Here is a 19,332-nt window from a genome sequence, read left to right as displayed (position 1 = left end):
ACCTGGAATTTGTAGATTTGCACAGCCTGTAAGTGGGAGCCCTGCTCTCCGACCTTCGATCTTGGGCTTGCCAGCTTCTGCAGCTATGTGACTTGGGAGAGGCCTCTACCCTGATCCACGGACTTGGGACGTTCTAGCCTCTACAATCGCGTGAGCTGTTTCCTTGATATAATCTCTTTCTCTGTATATATTTATACACTTTACTGGTTTTGCTTCTCTAGAGAACCCAGCCTAAGACAGCAGGCTTTATATAAATAGTAGGCTTTCTTATATTTATAGATAGGAGGCTTTCTCATATTTAATTATCCTGCATCTCTTAGATAAGTCTTATTTGACTCTAAAAGATATATTTAAATTACACAGATAACTTTAATTGGCTAATTCTTTCTATAAACTTTGTAAGTACAATTTACAACTCATTTTGACCTTTTCTTTTCTGCCAACTTTGTGATCTTTATCAGTAGGTTTATACTAACTTTGCTAAATAAATTGGGCAGGTTTTCACTCATACATATTCTGGAACCTTTTATTTAGCCCAGGTAATATCTACTCTTTGAATGTTTGAAAAGTTCACCATCTAAGTTGGGATACTTTTTTTTTTTTTAGCATAAAATTTCTCGATAATGTTTATAAATTTTGTCATAGTCACTAACTTTCTTAATCAGTTTTGGAATTTTGTTTGTTTTTTCTCAGAACATTGTTCATTTTATCAAGATTTTAAAATGTATTCACACTGAGTTATATAAAGCATGAGATAATTTAAAATGTCCCTTTGTAATCATTTTAGATGTGATGTTGGTTATAATTTTGTTAACGTGCTTTTCTTGATTATATTTGCTAGTGCCCATTTTATTCTTTTTTCTCTCTAGAGAATCTAATTACTGATTCGTAAATTTATTTCTTTTTTACAGAAAATTTTAAAATTGAAATACAAAAATTTAAAGGCAACTGTAATGTTAATTACTTAATGTTGTTTAACGCTTTCTTGAGGATCAGACCCCATACAATTCTGCGCAAACAATTTTAGAGTCAGTGTTTTATGTTTCTGAAATTGATTTATATTGTTAGTAGTGTTAAAAAGAATATGCAGTCAGCTTCAGGCTTAGTTTCTACAGTGGCTAGATTAATTATTCATTAAACAAGAGTATCATAATTCACTTACCATATTAATTGGTGGAATAACAGCCCACACTGTTCATTAGTGTGCATTATTAAAGAGATTCTAAAAGCCATCACTTTCCAGAAAAGCACTGAACAGCTTCCTTTGCCTCCAGAAACACTCTTTTATGTTAACATTTCCAAGGAAAATTGTGTAAAATAATAAGTAATGGTTTAGTGTAGATACAGTATAATGGCATATGATTAACATAATGATTCGAAATACTCATGGATGGATACTAGAAAATCATCCAGACACTTGTGTCTCCCATCTATGTTATTAAACGTTTTTATGAGCAATTATATATAATTTTACAGAAGTCTTAAGTTGATTAGTGATACCCATATATAAAATAATAGCATTTTAGGGTTGGATGGGACATTATATAAAGCTCTGTCTTTTTATAGATTAGGAAATTGAAGCCCAGGCACATTGTGACCTTCCTACTATCACATATCCAGATAATGGGAGTTTTGCTGAATTTAGCTTTGTAATTTCTAGTTCACTGTTCTGAGTTCCTGTTTTGAGCAACAGCCTTATGGCCTGTCCTATGTATAGAGAACTACCCAGGGTCAACCTGATAGCAAATAACCTAGGATAATCTCCCTAGGCAACTGTGGGATTTGAATTTGGTCTCTGAGGAACAAACAGGACTAGCAAAGGGATGACAGCAGGACATATGGCTATATAATTGGGAATGCCCGGCCAGAATTTGGATACTTAAGGTCAGAGGATTTAGGAGCTGGGTTAGAATAGAATTTTAGCATCATCTGCATAGAGACAGTATTTGAAACCTTAGGACTGAAGGAGCAAGTGTGTTTCTAGGAAGAAAATGCAGAGATCTGAAGCCACAGTGTGAGAAATATACTCATTCACAGACTGTGGTAGGCAGAATAATGGACACCCAACTATGTCCACATTCCTAATCACAGGAAAATGTGAATATGTTAGGTTACATACATGACAAAGGAGAATTAGGTTGAAGATGGACTTAAGTTACCAAATCAGCTGACTTTAACATAGGGAGATTATCCTAGTTTATCTGGGTGGGGCCAATGAAATCAGAAGGATCATTAGAAGTGGAAGGGGGGGGGCAGAGAAGAAGATCAGAGTGATGTGATGTGATGTGAGAAGGACTCAATCAGCCATTGCTGTCTTTGAAGATGGAAGAAGGGGGCCACGAGCCAACGAATGTCGGTGGCCAATAATAAGCTGGAAAAGTTAAGAAAACAGATTCTCCCCTAGAGCCTCCAGAAAGGAACACAGTGCTGTGGACACCTTGATTTTAGCCCAGTAAGAACCATGTCAGACTTCCAACCTAGAGAAATGTAAGATGATAAATTTGTGTTGTTTTAAGTCACTAAGTTTGTGGTAATTTGTTACAGAAGCAAAGCAAACTAATACACAGACTCAGGAAAAATTAGGAGACAGAGTAGGAGAGCTCAAAAAAGAGTCAGGGGAAAGACCCAGTAAAGTGCAGTGTCAATTACTTTGAACATAGGGGCCTTCAGAAATGCTGTCAACATAATCAAATGCTGCAAAGATCAACTAAAAAATGGTGAGTTGCTGAGAAATGCCTGCACCATTTCCTTCTGAGCCCTTTCGCCTCTCTGTAGACAACAGGGCATCGATCCCTACTCCTTTCCTGAAACCATGCCTTCTTAATCTTCAGGGCGTCCCTCCTTTTCTTCTATCAGCATTTTTAGTATTCCCATTCTCCACCTGTCTCCAATCCTTTGAATCACTGCTTTTCTTGTCTTCCACTTAAGGATGGTGTACTACATCATCTCAAACAGAGCAGGCCTTCGGGAGCAAAAACCACAAACAGGGATGAATATGGATTGCTTTTGGACAATGTTTGCTCTCAGCCCAACAACAGGAATATCTTCTTGGAACCAAAAGGAAAAACAAAACAAACAAAAAACCTAACCAAACCCATTGCTGCAGAGTTGATTTTGACGAATGACAACCTCATGTGTTACAGAGTAGAACTGAGCTCCACACAGTTTTCTTGACTGTAATTTGTGTGCGTTTGAAAATATACACAATAAAATATACACCATTTCAACAATTTCTACAGGTATGATTCAGTGACATTGGTTACATTCTTCAAATTGTGCCACCTTTTTCAACAACCTTTTTCAAACTACTTCATCATCATTAACACAAACTCACTGTTACCCTTTCAAGTTGCTGTTGTCAATTTGATCACATACAGATAATTTTTTTAAAGCATGTACTGCTTAATGCAAACATTCTTTTCTAATTAGGCTAAACTATTATTTGGTTCAAAAGTGACTGCAGGGGATAGTTTTGGTTCAAGGTTTAAAGATTTCCTCAGGGTAATATTTTCAAGGGATCATCCAACCTCAGTGCTTCCAGAAAGTCTAGATTCCATGAGAATTTTAAATTCTATTCCTCATTTTCCCCCTTTTGATCAAGATAATTCTATAGAATCCTTGATCTAACTGCTCAATAATGGTAGCTGGGCATCATCCAGTTCTTCTGATCTCATGGCAAAGAAGGCAGTTGTTCATGGAGGCTACTGGACACGTATTCCATTTCTTCCACCGATTCCTGACCCTCCTTCTTCCTCTGGTGCTCTCAGCAAGTTCAGAACAATTATTGTACCTTAGATTGCTGCTTGCAAGCTTTTAAAACCCCAGGCTCTACTACACAAGAGACTAGGAGGTAGAAGAGAAGCATCAAAATCAGTATTAGGCCAATTGACTGGAATGTCTTGACTGTAATCTTTACAGAAGCAGATCACCAGGTCTTTCTTCCACAGCCCCACTGGGTGGGTTCAAACTGCCAACCCTTTGATTGCTGGTCAAGTGCAGACTGAAATTAAGAACAAAATATAATTGAGTATCTCAGTAAAATATCCTGCCACGTAGAGATATTTAGATGAGAGGAGGATTGGTGACATGCTCATAGCAAATGGAAAGTCATTTGTAGAACGTAAGAAAGGCAGAGGTAGGATGAGAGAACATGGGGACCCAACAAATGAATGAAGAAATGCAAACCGAGAAGTGGCCAGTGGAATCAGACAACATGGACTTGTGGTCAGCCTCATCAGCTCATTCTATGACTTCTCTAACAACCCTCTGTAGGATGGGAACCAGGCTATAGTAATCCAGGGTTCAAGACTTCTCACAGAAGAAAATCAAGAGAATAGAAAAGGTTAGGGTGGGGGCATATTTAAATGAGTGATCATGGAATTCAGACTTGGCTGGGATTCATGTCTTTAGAAAGGGGCTTTTGAGTTAGAGTGAAAAGAAACCCTCCAAAGTTTAGCACAGTGCTGGGCAAAGGGAGAGACCTATTTAGTTTGTATATCCATTTTTGTTCTACTGTTCACCACTATAGATCATTCATTATTTCCACCACCAGAAGAACTAAATCCAAAAAGACTTGTATGGCAAAGATGGCTAGCTAACCCCCAAAATTCATGCTTCCTTTCCATAGTTTAGTCCCTGGGAAGAGGCTTTTCCAATAAAGACTTCATTTCCCAGCACTCTCTCGCAGTTAGGTGCAGCTATCTGACTGAGTCCAGACAAAGATATGCAGACTGAAATAAGTCTAGGCCTGGCCTGTTGTGATCTCCCTCATCGTGCTCTGCCATGCTTTTTCCCCTTTCACAAGCTGGATGTTGATTCTGTGTGAACTTAGGGGCTGCTCATTGAAGATGGCAGAGCTTCTGTCAACCTGGGTCCTTAAATGGCTGTGGGGGCAGCCCCACCAGCACTTCCTCTCCCTGTTTGCCGACACGGGGCTTTCTGGGATCTATGGTGAGCAAACAATAAATGATGTTATGCTACTGGAATGTGCTGTTCACTTGTTAGAGTAGTTAACATTATCTAACTAATACAAAACCCAAACCAACTGCTATCAAGTTGATTCCAACTCACAGAGACCCTATAGCACAGAGCAGAACTGCTCCATCTGGTTTCCAATGCTATAAATCTTTACGGAAGCAGACTGCCCCGTCTTTCTCCCATGAAGCAGCTGATGGGTTTGAACTGCTGACCTTTCGGTTAGCAACCAGTGCACCACCAGGGCTCCTGCATCTAACTAATAGAATCTTAAAATGTGAGAAAAATTAAAATATGTAACCTTTGGACCTCTGGTCTTTCCAGAGTCAAAGGTTGTATCTAGGTAAACAATATAGGCATATAAAAAAGGATTCTAGTCTTCCAACATTCGTATTGACCAATCTCAAATTCCCAGCTGGTCAGGTTAGTCATTGATGAACCTTCACTCCCCAATCCTTCCAAAACAGACCTGATTACAGACAAGTTGGTTGAGTGAACACAGGGCAATAATTCCTTTGCCTTCAGGGAGGAAAAAACTGATGAAATCTCCCCTGTTCCCCCCACTTTATAATTAGAGAGACCAAAAACCTGGAGATTTTATATGGTTTGATCAATGTTTCATAATTAAGTTATCCTCAGTGAAAATAGGCTGAAGTATCTTTACTTAAATTTTACTAGACATCTCCTTAAATGCCAAGCAACCAATGCCTTTAGTAAGAGCCATTTTATTTTGTAAAAATTATGTCTCATAATTTATTCTTAGAGGAGAAATAAGATTGAGAAGTAATCATTGGTTCTGGTGAAAATTATTTTCCTTTTTATTTGCAGAAAAGCAGTAATGAACCTCTATAGGAAGCAAGGAGCCCTGATGGCACAATGGTTAAGAGCTCAGGCAGTTTGAATCCACCAGCTGCTCCTTGGAAACCCTATGGGGCAGTTCTATTCTGTCCTATAGGGTGGCTATGAGTCAGAATTGACTTGACAGCAACGGGTTTGATAGGAAGCAAATACACCTACTCCTCACTTATTGACATGGTTAGGTTCCAAAGACCAGGTCCTTATGCAAAAATCAGCATTATGTGAAAATGGAGGATGACCACATCAGGTCACAAAACGGAGGATAACTGCATCATTATATAACTGCCAAATTATATCATTACATAACTGCCGAATTACATTATTACATAACAGTTAAACCACTGAGAATCATGACCCAGCCAGGCTGACACATACCCTTAACCATCACAGCCAGCATTGCTCTCGCCTCATACCTCGGCATTTGTTACTGCCAGACATATGTCATCAATGTGCAAAATAGTCAGGTAGTAGATTTTTTACTAATATCATAAATGTGAAATGTCAGACAACAAGATAGTCAATAAGTGAGGAGTAGGTGTACAGTATTGGTAAATGTTACTTAATATTGTTCTGGAAGTGCCATTTTTCTGTTAAAAAAATTGTGACTGATATCACCACACAGTTTTTGTCCCCTTGTCTAAAATGCATGTTATTCTGTTTTTGGCTAAGCTCTTTCACACAAAGGCGTTGTTTTCGAAAGATAACATGATATGGTGGTTGAAGAATTACTGTCCGTGATCGTTAAGGTTGTGTGTCTACTGGGCTGGGCCATGATTCTCAGTGGTTTGGCAGTTATGATGTAGTTTGGCAGCCATGTGATGATGTGATCACTTCCATGATGAGATTTGATATAATGTGATCACCTCCATGATGGGCTCTGCTGTGAGTAGTCAATCTGCTGAAAGGGAGTTTCCCTGGGTGTGTGGCCTGCATCCAATATAGGTAGACTTTCTGGCAAGGCTCATGGGCTTTTGCTTGCACTGGATCCTGCAGCTGGCTCCTGTTTTTCTGACCTCCAGTTCTTGGGACTTGAGCTAGCAGCTTACCTGCATTCTTGCCTGCCGATCTTGGGTTCACCAGCCCCTGCAGCTATGTGACCTACAGATTTGGAACGTTCAGGCCTCTACAACCGCGTGAGCCATTTCCTTGATATAAAATCTCTTTAAATAGATATTTATACAATTTACTTGTTTTACTTCTCTAGAGAACCCAGCTTAAGACATTGTCATTTTTCTTTTTGAGCCCCAATCCAGTGACTTAACCAGCACTGTTTGGACATTTCTCAGGTGAGGAAAAGAAACATTTAGGCAATTCCCTAAACTCAGAACTAATGTTTTGTTAGGCGCCAAGACCACCTCACTTGATGAATCACCTCCTTAAACAATCCTCAACTCTCCGAGACCATTATTTTCTTTCAAGTATTTTTCCTAAGGACCCTTTCTAGATAAGAGCCTCTCCCTCCAAGGAACCCCTCACTGGCCTTCCACTTAAATGCTCATTGGATTAAATAGTATACTGAGCTTGTGAAATCCCAAACTCTTCTCCCAGGGAAAGTGAGGAGAGAGATGAAATAAGGATTGGAATACATCACTTTCTTGGAGAAGGAGAAATGTAAGCTTTGATTCCCACTTTTTAAGCCCCTGTATCTGGACCTTATCACTTCCACCACCACCAAATTTTATGCAAACAATCCTTTTCCAGTCTCCCAATCTTTTCCCCAGGGAAGACTCTTGTTGCCCTCATCTGAACTGCAGCTTCTGTTCTCTAGCTGGCCTTTCTGGACACAGCCTCTGTTGGCATCTGATTTTATGACCAGATTAGTCTTCCTTAACATAGTTTCAAAAACATCACTTCCATCCTTAAAACTTTGAATTTCTATTTACTGGGAATTTGTCATGTGTAAGATACTATGCTTTATCAGACACCACGTAGGAAAAGTCCCTGAATGGTCCAATCAGTTAGTGCACTCAGTTGCTAACCAAAAAGTTGGAGGTTTGAACCTACCAAGAGGCACCTTGGAAGAAAGGTCTGGCAATCTACTTCCAAAAAAAATCAGCCAGTGAAAACCTTATGGAGCACAGTTCTACTCCAACACACATGGAGTAGCCATGAGTTGGAATCAACTTGATGGCAACTGGTTCTGTAGGAAAAAGTTTCAATAAGCCCTGGTGTTCAGAATACTTTGTTCTCCTGTACTGTATAAAGAGTTTAGGATTAGAGAATTTGAATTTGAGGTTAAGCAGAGAATGTGAGGAGAGAGCTTTTTCTCTAGCCCAGTGTTTTGGTTTCTTAATGCTGATGCAGCAGAAATACCACAAGCAGGTGGCTTTCATGAACAGAGATTTATTTCCTCACAGTTTAGGAGGCTAGAAGTCCGAATTCAGGGCACTGGTTCTAGGGAAAGGCTTTCTTTTCTCTGTCAGCTGTGGGGAAAATCCTTGTCTCTTTTCAGCTTCTGTTCCTCAGTTGCTTGGGGATCTTCCTGTGACATGGCATTTGTCTTACCCTGTCTGTGCTTCCTTGCTTCTGTGCCTAATCTGCTCTTTTTAGATCTCAAAAATGTTTGGTTTAAAACACATGCTACACTCATATGGCCTCATTAACATAACAAAGAAAACCCTATTCCCAAATGGGGTTATATCCACAAGTATAAAAAAAAGAACTCATTGCTGTTGAGTTGGACTCATAGTGACCCTATAGGACAGAGTAGAACTGCCCCATAGGGTTTCCAAAGAGCAGCTGGTAGATTCAAATTGCTGACCTTTTGATTAGCAGCTGAATGCTTAACCAGTACGCCACTAGGGGGGTTAAGATTTCCAACACATATTTTGGGGGGACACAATTCAATCCATAACACTCAGTGGTTCTCACACGTTAGCACACATCAGAATCACCTGGAGGGCTTGTTAAAACACAGATTGCTGGGCCCTACTCCCCAGAGTTTCTGATTCTGTAGGTCTGGGGTGGGGCCCGATCATTTGCATTTCTAAAAGCTCCCGAGTGATGCTAATGCTGCTGGTGCCAACTGCTCTGACTCATTCACTATGCCTTAGTCAGGGTGTAACCCTGGTGGCGTGGAGGTTAAGAGTTTGGCTGCTAACCCAAAGGTTGGCAGTTTGAGTCTAACAGGTGCACCTTGGGGCAGTTCTACTCTGTCCTATAGGGTCACTATGAGTTGGAATTGACTCAACGGCAGTAGGTTTGGTTTGGTTTGGTTTTAGTCATGGTGTGTAGCTCTTCCTTTACTTTTCTCTTCAGGGCAGTGGAGTTTCATAAAAATTGTCGCATCCTATGATTTAAATGGAATAATGTAGATACATAACACAGTGGTGGCACAGAGTAACTCATGATAAATGTCAGCGTCATACAACCCTCTGGGCAATTAGGTATATAATAAACACTCTTTGATGGGATTAATATAATTGGTGAGTGTGGTGTGTGCATGTTGCTTTTAGGTGCCCTTGAGTAGGTTTCAACTCACAGCGACCCTGTGTACAACAGAACGAAACACTGCCCAGTCCTGTATCATCCTCACAATTGTTATGCTTGAGCCCATTGTTGCAGCCACTGTGTCAATCCATCTCATTGAGGGTCTTACCCTTTTTCACTGACCCTCTACTTTACCAAGCATGATGTCCTTCTCCAGGGACTGGTTCCTCCTGATAACATGTCCAAAGTATGTGAGACGAAGTCTCATCATCCTTGCTTTTAAGGAACATTCTAGCTGTACTTCTTCCAAGATAGATTTCTTTGTTCCTCTGACAGTCCATGATATAGTCAATATTCTTCGCCAACACCGTAATTTAAAGGCATTAATTCTTCTTCAGTCGTCCTTATTTATTGGCCAGCTTTCACATGTATATGAGGTGATTGAAAACACCATGGCTTGGGTCAGGCGCACCTTAGTCCTCAAGGTGACATTTTTTGCTTTTTAACACTTTAAAGAGGTCTTTTGCAGCAGATTTGCCCAATGCAATGCGTTGTTTGATTTCTTAACTGCTGCTTCCATGGGTGTTGATCGTGAATCCAAGTAAAATGAAATCCTTGACAACTTCAATCTTCTCTCTGTTTATCATGATGTTGCTTATTGGTCCAGTTGTGAGGATTTTTGTTTTCTTGGTGTTGAGGTGTAATCCATACTGAAGGCTGTGGTCTTTGATCTTTGTCAGTAAGTGCTTCAAGTGCTCTTCACTTTCAGCAAGCAAGGTTGTGTCATCTGCATATCACGGGTTGTTGATGAATCTTCCACCAATCCTGGGGTGTGTATAGGTGAAGCCAATTAGGTTTAAAAGTATTTGTAAATTCCTTGTGTTTTTTCCAACTTCACACCTGAACTGAGATAAAATTATGAGTGAGACAGACACAGGCAGATCCTATTGCAAGGCTTTAACTTGAACGCTTGACAAAACACTTGCTAAATGAGCGCTTGATATAAATGCTTGCTAACGGTTTGCTTGTGTGAACCATTAGAACCATTGTTATTTCACTCAGTGCTCCAAGAAGTCTTTTTCCTGGAATGTTCCCTTTCAAGCTCATTTGGCTTCTCCTACAAATACACATGGGGGATGTTAGGAAGGCAGTGTGGTAAAAATGGGGTGGTGATGGTGACTAGATTTAACATCAGCATTGAAAGATAAAAATCATATCTTGGAAACATGTTTTCTAGAACAGTACTATTCGAAATGTAGTCCACAGATTGGCTGCTGTTACCATCCTTAGATAACCAGTCACCATGAGATAAAGAGCATATGAATTAGCTAAATCAACAACTCATTGTATACATAGTTTAGCTCAATTGACTTTTTTTTTTTTAAACAAGACTTTCTCGAAGAAGGAAACATGCATTGATCACATTCTGGCATAAGTTCCTTACTAGACCAGCACTTTGTCCCAGAAGACAGAGAGTTCGTCAAGACTCAGTACAAGCTTCAGATCCTCCATGGAGCCTTGTCCCACCTTAGACTAAATAAGGGACCCTGGGTGTCAGCTATGACAGCACTCATTGCACGGTTATAATGGTCTTTTAAAAAGTCACCAAGTATTTTTAGTGTCTATTTTTAGTGACAAAAATAGTATACGCTGGTTGTCAAAAATTCAAATAATATACATATATACAGTAAGAAAGTGAAAGATGGAGAACAGGGCATTTTTAGGGCAATGTATGGTATTCTGTATGGTGCTGTCATGGTGGATACATGACATTAAGCATTTGTCAAACCCATAGGACTGTACAACACTGTTCTATAAATTTCTATAATGATCTCAAATCCTATAAGGTATAAGTCACTATTATGCTTTCTTAATACATACGTATAATCACTCATAATATTAACTTAGAAATATGTCTACGTTTGTGAGGTTCTCTAACATTAACTATAAATCATTAGAAACCTGTAAGTCTTTAGAAAGTTACACATAGAAGCATAAGAAATATGTGAAGAATGTGGTAAACGATACGTAAGTTAAGTTGACTTTGACCCAGTATACTGTGATAAAAGAAGACTTAATATAGTTAATCTTTGTAAACTATCCTTGAGACATAAGTCTAAACAACCTCTCTAATCTCTAACCTTGAAGAAAAAATGTGACATTCAGGTAATCTCTAACCCTGGACAAAAGACATAACGTCACACTGGCCCTTATTGTGTGAGGCCAAGGTGAGAATTTCACATATAAATCCTGAATCCCTGCTCAGCTACTGAGAGGAGGCAGAGGCTAAGGGATCTCCCTCTAGTCTCTTGCTCTCTCTGAAGACCGAGACCCTGCTGAGACTGCGCCCGCCACTGCCAACCTCGGACACTAGCTATGAGGGGCCTCCGTTGAGTTCAAACCATGGTCAAGCCTTTCTTCCCAGACCTTTTGTTAAAAGTAAAAGCCTGAAGTCTAAAGATTTGGACTCTAACCATTGAACTAACATTATAATTGTTAATTCTGATTCTCCGGTTCTGAATGAATGTTATGAGGTCTTACTTTCATGTCTTGCCATGATTATCTTGCAATAAACTAAACAAGTTTATGCATGACAAACCTGAGTATCTCTCTATTAATCTTCTAAGATAAAACCCTACACAACAAACACAAAGCGTGAACCCTCATGTGAATTATGGTCATTAGTTCATAATGACGCATCAATATTGGCTCATCGATTGTAACAAATGTAGCACAGAAACTCACGATGCTAGTAGGAGAAACAACGTGCAAAGGGAGAGAGTAAATGGGAACTCTGTACTTTCTGGGTAATTTTTCTGTAAGCTTAAAACTGCTCTAAAAAAAAGTCTATTTAAAAAAAGTGAGAGACCTGAAATAGGCAGTCCTCTCTGACCCCCCCATTCCCTAGGCTTCAAAACCACAAGATAATAGCCCAAGAAATTTTGGAACCACCCAAAAGGGATCTGGAGATTGGTTGAGAATGGGCCAACCAGAAAGGCCCCTGTGATTTGGGGCTTGGAGGCTACAGAGGAAGTGGGGACACTGAGGACACTTCAATGTGGATGTGGCTGGCAGGGGTGCCTGTGGCTGAAGACGAGCAGGGACTGTACCCTTCAGTGGAATCCATCAAGAAGGATGCCAACACTGAGGCCCAGATGCCTCTCCCTGGTGCCAGGACACTCTGTGGATACCCAGAGAAAGGGAGGGGCAAGCGAGAGCATTCTAATTGTCTGTGCTTTAAAATGGAAGGGGGAGAATTGTCTTGATAGTAAAATTAAGTTTCCTGCCTTCAGTGGAAATGAAATCATTAAAATGAACCATGAATCCAAAGTGAGCAATAAAAAATAAAAATAATAATAAATGGTATAAAAGTGTCTCATATCACCTTCCACTGCATCTACCCCCAGCACTCAGCCCTCCCTCCTAACTTGATGAGGGAAGACAGTTACCCAGGATGCTTTAGAACCACTCAGAGTAGATATGTTTGGGTCTTCCCAGCATCAGCAATAGGGCATCCCACGGTAGCACACTACAAGCTGTGTTTCTGAAACCATGATTTTATGAGAAGCCTTTACTATGTAACGTTTGGTAGTAATGATAAAGAACTTTACTACCTTGACTTTATGGTGAGTGGGAGGCCTGGCCATGGAGATTGTTTTATGAGGACTACTCGGTCCAGCTCGGGTGAGCGTTGTAGGAATGCACATGGTGTGAAGGAGTGGTCTTGTGGGAATCTAAGAAGAAGAACCCTGGGAAGGCTACATTCATCGATACCAGTGCTGCAAGGTGCTTTGGAATAAAAGGCAGCTTGGGTACTACGGAAGCTTGGAGGTGTGTGCGCCTCCCCTTCAGATGTCACCATTAACTGCCTCAGCTACCTGCCACTGTCTACACCTCACCCTTTAACTGGTAACATCTTCCAGGTTCTTCTCCTGTGTTTGTACATACCATAAACCTCTTTTCTGTATTCTTCCTTTCAGTGCCTGTAGATGTCAGCTCCTTCCAAATTACAGGCCTTTGCCTACGCTATTCTCTCTGCCTAGAGGCCCTTTTCCTCCCTGTCTCTGCACACCATGGACTATTGGTACTCCATCCTGAGGCAAGGGGCTTCCTACGCCCTACACCCACCTCTGTGCTGTAACCATTCTATCCCCCTATCCCCATTTCCTCTGTGTCTAATCCCATTCCTGGCACTGGATGACTTGGGCTCATGTGGTTATAGGAACCGAGGGCCATTCTGATCTTTTGAGGGGAAAATGGGTTTCTTACAAGGACACATGTGGACTGAGACCCAGCCCCACTGGGAATCTGCCGGGCACTGAGGCAATGGCACCGTGGCCTCTCTCTTTCTCCTGTGGGCTATGTGGCACTGCTTCCTTATCCACCTGGTGTCTCCCTGCACCTTTGTTCTACTCCACCTTTGCTACAGAGTGGCTTATTCTGTACATTTCGTAGAATGAAAAGATGCTCAGGGCCACATCCTGGGGGCCGGCTCGTCACCTGCACCAGATGGGGGATGGGATGGGATGGGGTCACACGGAGCCACACTTGGCCACCTCTGGAGCCCTTTCATTTCATTTCCCCTAGAAGAGCTGTGGGCAGGACTACCACAATGTTTCACATGGGCTCCAATTTTTCAAAATACACTTTGCCTATCATCTTTTATACAGTTTTACAGAGTTAGGAACAGTACAACATATATTAAGAAAATAGTTGCCTATCACAAAAATAACTATCAAAATATATGTTATTTATTTTTTGGGTAGGCAATATATCCATAACAGTTAAAAATTCAAAAATTATGGAATAGTACACAGTAAATTCTCTCTCCTTATCTCCCATCTATCCAGTACCACACCCTCTCCAAAACAAGTAATTGCTTTTTTTTTTAGCTTTTTAGTTTGAAATAAAACTCATAATAAGTTGCAAAACTAGTACAGAGAAGCTGATATAACCACTGTTTTTAATTTATAGTATAGTCTTCCAGGAAATGTTATGAATATACAAGCGCATATAAATATATGGTATTTTCCCCTCTGTTTTACTCAAGTGGTATCCTACTATATATACTTCAATACCTCACTAAAAACATCCCTACTTAATAGTTTATTATGTAATCAATCAGTCATTTTATTTCTTTGTATCACATTTCCTAGGCTTTTCTGTTGGCCATGACTGACCTTTAGATCCAGTTCGAAGCCCTAGTTTTTCTCTACTGTAAAACATGACGATTTATTGTCTTCCAATGTTGGCTCACGCTTCCTTAAAAAATAAATAAACAAAAATAACCTTAGGACAGTGTTTCAAAACCGTGCCGGTTTTAAAAATGCAGATCACCAGGGAGCTTTCCTTTTCTTTCAGCTGATTTGAGTTGGTGCCTGGAAATTCTGTTCTTTTCAAAAATGAGTTTGGCAGGTAAGTCCTAGGCTAAGGCAAGCTGAAGTCACATTATTCTCAGAGAATAGTTACACATGAGGAAGATTAAATGCTTTCTTCCACTGCCAGCAAGATCCAGTGCATTAAAGCATTTACTCAGGTCCTGGCAATTACTAACAATATATTGATTAAATGAAAAAATTTAAAAAGTGAACGCGTTTGGATATTACCAAACCCACAACACACCCGTCATACACACGCCTGTAATCTGCTCCTTTGCCAAGTCCTCACAGATGTACTTTGTTCCATCCTCTCCACGTGCCTCTCTGCTCCAAGCCGTCTCCCAGTGTTCCCCGCTCCTGCCTCTGTTTGTTTAAATACCAGTGTGAGTGGATCAGACGCCTGACCATGCTTTTCCTGACTCCCGTCTTGGTAGCTGTTGTCTGCATTTTGATTGTATGGATCTTTAAAAATGCTGATAGAAGTATCGAGAAAAGGAAGCGGGAGCCTCGAGCCAGGGCTGAGGCTCGTCCGTGGGTGGATGAAGACTTAAGAGACAGCACTGACCTCCACCAAGCGGAAGAAGGTAAAGAGCCAGGGAATGCTGTTTAGTTCAACATTCTGCATTTTCGTGAGTATAAGCTGATGGTAGGGGCTATGCAAAGGAAGAAACACATGCCTGTTGTTTGCATCATCAACCTCTATTGTGCAAAGCATTAATGTGTACAAAGAGCATTCCTCTTGGATGGTCAGTGTTTCACCTGCTGGCACAAACCCAGCTTTATGCCTAGATACTCAGCATAAAGGCTATGGTGAGACCGATATTTTTCCTGCGTCCAGTCCTGTTCTGGCTGTTTAAATCCTTCTGAAGTCCACATCATAGGCAGGTGGTGGGCATGGGGTAGGAGGTAGGGTTTTGATCAAAAACTTTGAAATCAATCAAGTAGCATTTAGAGGCTTGTTACCTTCCACTGTGTCAAGCCCTGTGGTTAAAGACAAGAGTGGTCTCTACCCTTAACAAGCTTAGTGTCCATTTGGGTAGACAAAGTAATACACAGAAAACAGTAACAAAGAGACAAACCAGGTGGAACTGATTATAAGGTGTTTAGAGAAGGCTCGGGCATGATGGGGCAGTTAGGAACAGGATTACAGGTGGAGGGTACGAACCAGGCCTGGGAGGATTAATAGGATATGAAGAGCAAGGTCTGGAGGCATCTGAGGTAGGAGGGGCAGGAAGAGTGCAAGTAACGGGGGCAGATATGGAGAAGATGGGTGATATTGACTAGGGGAAGTGGTTAAAATGAACTGGAGTTATGGATGGCCTGAGAAAGGAGATGTGACAAAGGTAGCAAGGGATAGGTTCTTGGGGAGTCTTGAGAAATCTGTTGGAGGAGGTTGTCTGAGGTAGGTTTGTGGGATGGATTCAATATGGAAGAGGCTTATGATTTTCAAGTGGGCTAGTGATGCCCCTGCCCCAACAGAGGCCTCCTGAAGTATGTGTGTGCATGTGTGTGTGTATGCGTGTGGTGTGTGTGTGAGGAGTTATCTTAGTCTCAGGGTTGGGTGTGGGGTGTACAACCAGCGTTCAGTGCCTGTGAGCTGGTAATGCTGTGTGTACTGCACAGGATTCGAGTCTGAGCAGCTTCTTAGCCAGTCCTTGTGCTGCCTCTTACTCTCACATGTACACCAATTATGCCCAGTTGAGAAGCATTTTCCTTAAATGAAGGGAGCTCTGTTGACAAGCTGTGGTGATGATTTTTTCTGGTCATGATGGCCTGGATGGTGGTGGCAGTGCAATGCAGAGAAGGAGTGAAGCTGAGGGAAGAATGGGTTTGGTAGTAAATTTGATATTGGGAGGAGAAGGAGAGGGTAAGATGTGGAGGCTGGGAGAGTCAGAGCACCATAAATGGATGGGGAGGAGGACGATCCAGCTTAAGGGGAAGACATTGGGCTTAGTTAACGGTGTGTTAGATTTGAGGTGACAGTGACACATTGGAGCAGAAAAGGGAAGGAGCAGTCTAGGTGAGGGATCCAGGCCACAGATACTTACCTGAGTCACCAACATGGGGTGATACTTGGAACTTAGCAAACTAATGAATTCACTAAAGGGGTATTTCTAGAGAGAAGAAGGCTGAGGACAGAACTTGGGGGGCATCCATAGATCAGAGGAGCTGTGGTGGGAGAAATGTACTACAGAAAAGGCGAAGACATGGAAAAGGGAGGTCCAGGAAAATAATTACAACAAGCCCTTACGTAGCATTATTATATTGACAGTGTCATGTTTTACATATAGTAAATCGTTTAATCTTCATGACAATACAATGGGGTATGCATTATTATTATTCCCATATTACAGATGAGGAAACTGAGACTCAAACAGGCTAAGTCACCTGCCCTAGAATGTAGAGGTAGAGCCAGGACCCAGGCAGTTTGGCTGAAGTTCAGGCATGTACCTAGTTTGTTAGGTTGCCCCTCCAATAGGAGAATGACCTGGAACAGGACGCAGCGGGTGGACAGCAGGGTTAAAAGTTCTCTGAGAGCATGCATTGAGGAAAAGTCATTGGATTTGAAGACCCAAGAGTTTTAAAGATACAAGAAAGAATGGTAAGGCTAGTGGGGAACCAGGGACCTGGGGCTGTACCTAAGGCTGGGTGCACAGAACCCAGCTATATGACCTATTCTGGTTCTCTGGCTTCTTATTCACTTTGCAACATCCTCTGTCTCTTTATTCTCCATTCTTTTCCGCCTCATCCTTCTCTTAGCTTTACCCAGAGGAATGAATTGAACACTCTCAGTGGCCTCCTCAGCAGCCATGGACAAATCAGTCTGATAGTAGAATTTCACAGATGTCTTGTTGACATTTTTGTTGTTTACATGAGCAATACCTGTAAGACCACACTTAGTAATAATACACAGGAAACAGAGAGTAACAAAGAGGCAAACTAGGCAGAACTGATTATAAAGTGTTTTGAGAAGGCTTGGAGGAACCCTGGTGGCATGAAGGTTAAGAGCTCGGCTGCTAACCTAAAGACTGGTGGTTCAAACCCACCCGGCAGCTCCTTGGAAGAAAGACCTGGCAATCTGCTCCTGTAAAGATTACAGCCAAGAAAACCCAATGGGGCAGTTCTACTCTGTCACACAGGGTTGCTATGAGTCGGAATTGACTTGACGGCATACAGCAACAACATAGAAGTCTCCAGTGTGATGGAAGGTAAGGAGCATCCTATGGTAGATGAGAATCAACATTTAAACTCAGGCTCCTCTGCCACCCACGTTCCTGCTCTTAATCATGGTCTAAGTGAGGATCTCACTGCCAATAGCCCAGGTTCAGAAGGGATAGAGCAGGGAGGTAACTGGAGAAGAGAAAGGATTCCATTACTAAAGAAACATGGCAGTTGTTTCGACCATGGCAAATAGATACCAGGCTCAAACCATCTTGAAAATCTGCACTAAGAGACAAAACAGCAAAATAAGTATTGTAGGTCATTCTAATTGTGAGTTAAGGAAAATGTGCATACTAATCTAACCTGGAGCCTGGTGGTGCAGTGGTTAAGAGCTCGGCTGCTAACCAAAAAGTCGGCAGTTCAAATCCACCAACCACCCCTCAGAAACCCTAAGGGGCAGTTCTACTCTGTCCTATAGGGTCACTATGAATTGGAATCGACTGCTAATCCAAACTGCTGCAGCTCTGGTTCACAAAGAATTCCTACTTCATATTCATAGATCAAGGAATTAGCATGGTGAGGGGAAAGGAAGGAGCTAATGGGCTTCACGCAGTCACCTTGTTAGATGTGAGACACAGACCTCCTTCAGGGAACCAGTCAAAGTTGGTGTCCAGTTAGTAGTCTCAGTCTCTATCTGTAGCAGAGGTCTAAGAAGAGGAAGTTTGTGATGTTTATCTCAAAGAGCAATTTTCAGATTGCTCCACTAAAATGAAGTAAAAATCCTACACAAAAATTCTGTAGTCAGGCCTATGAAAGTTCATGGAAATGAGAATAGAAGGAAAAGGTAGAGGAAACACATCTCATCAAGATGCATCCATTTTAATGGTGGTGGCGATTTTTCTGCACTTACCTTCACTGGCCATCCCAAAACTACATTGCTAAGTAAACTTTTGATTAAGTTTCCCAGATTGTCCAGTCTTTGCTAAGAAAGGCTATGTTAAAATTTTTATCTAGCGTAGATCTCACCTGAGAATAAAAACGTTTGCACAAACTCAGGAAAAGACAGGTTGTTATGCATCCATGGTAACACGTAGCTGTCAGAACTGATTTCAAAGCTCTTCAATGGATTGAGAACAACTCACCTCAGTAAAAACCGACCATTGTCAGCCTCTTGCTTCTGAAACTTGGCCAATCCCAAGAGGATTCATTCCAATATCAGTGCCTCTAAGTGCCAGTTCTTACAGATGGTGTCAGTCCACTTACAACCGTGGAAGTCCACTAATCCCTGAACTCTATGCTTCTTGACCAAGTGGTGTGCTAGAGCTAGCCTATGCAGGCTAGCAAAAGTCGATTGTTAAATATTCAGGGATTTTTTGGACCAGTTTTTAAGTCATCAGTAGCTTAAAATCAGGCCCTGAAGTCAGGCCACTTACTAAAAAGTAAGTGGCAAGTGTGATGAATCAGGGCCTTTCCTCCACCCTACCGCTGCTACCCCTAGAACTGGTTTATCAGCACCCCACTGCCAAAAATT

The 19,332-nt window shown here is 41.3% G+C and overlaps 1 protein-coding gene across 1 annotated transcript in view; it reads left to right on the top strand.

Moving 5' to 3' along the window:
* Window positions 1-15,045: 15,045 nt before the first annotated feature.
* The window catches only part of IYD (iodotyrosine deiodinase), a 22,021-nt gene continuing 17,734 nt past the window's right edge, over window positions 15,046-19,332 (top strand). The window contains exon 1 of the mRNA XM_004391271.2: window positions 15,046-15,223. Coding sequence (XP_004391328.2) covers window positions 15,046-15,223 — 178 coding nt within the window. The remainder of the gene's footprint in view (window positions 15,224-19,332) is intronic.

This window comes from Trichechus manatus, unplaced genomic scaffold, assembly GCF_000243295.1.
Source record: "Trichechus manatus latirostris isolate Lorelei unplaced genomic scaffold, TriManLat1.0 scaffold00002, whole genome shotgun sequence".
Lineage (NCBI taxonomy): Eukaryota > Metazoa > Chordata > Mammalia > Sirenia > Trichechidae > Trichechus > Trichechus manatus.
Note: the sequence above shows the minus strand (reverse complement) of the source record. Positions and strands in the feature narration are given on the sequence as shown.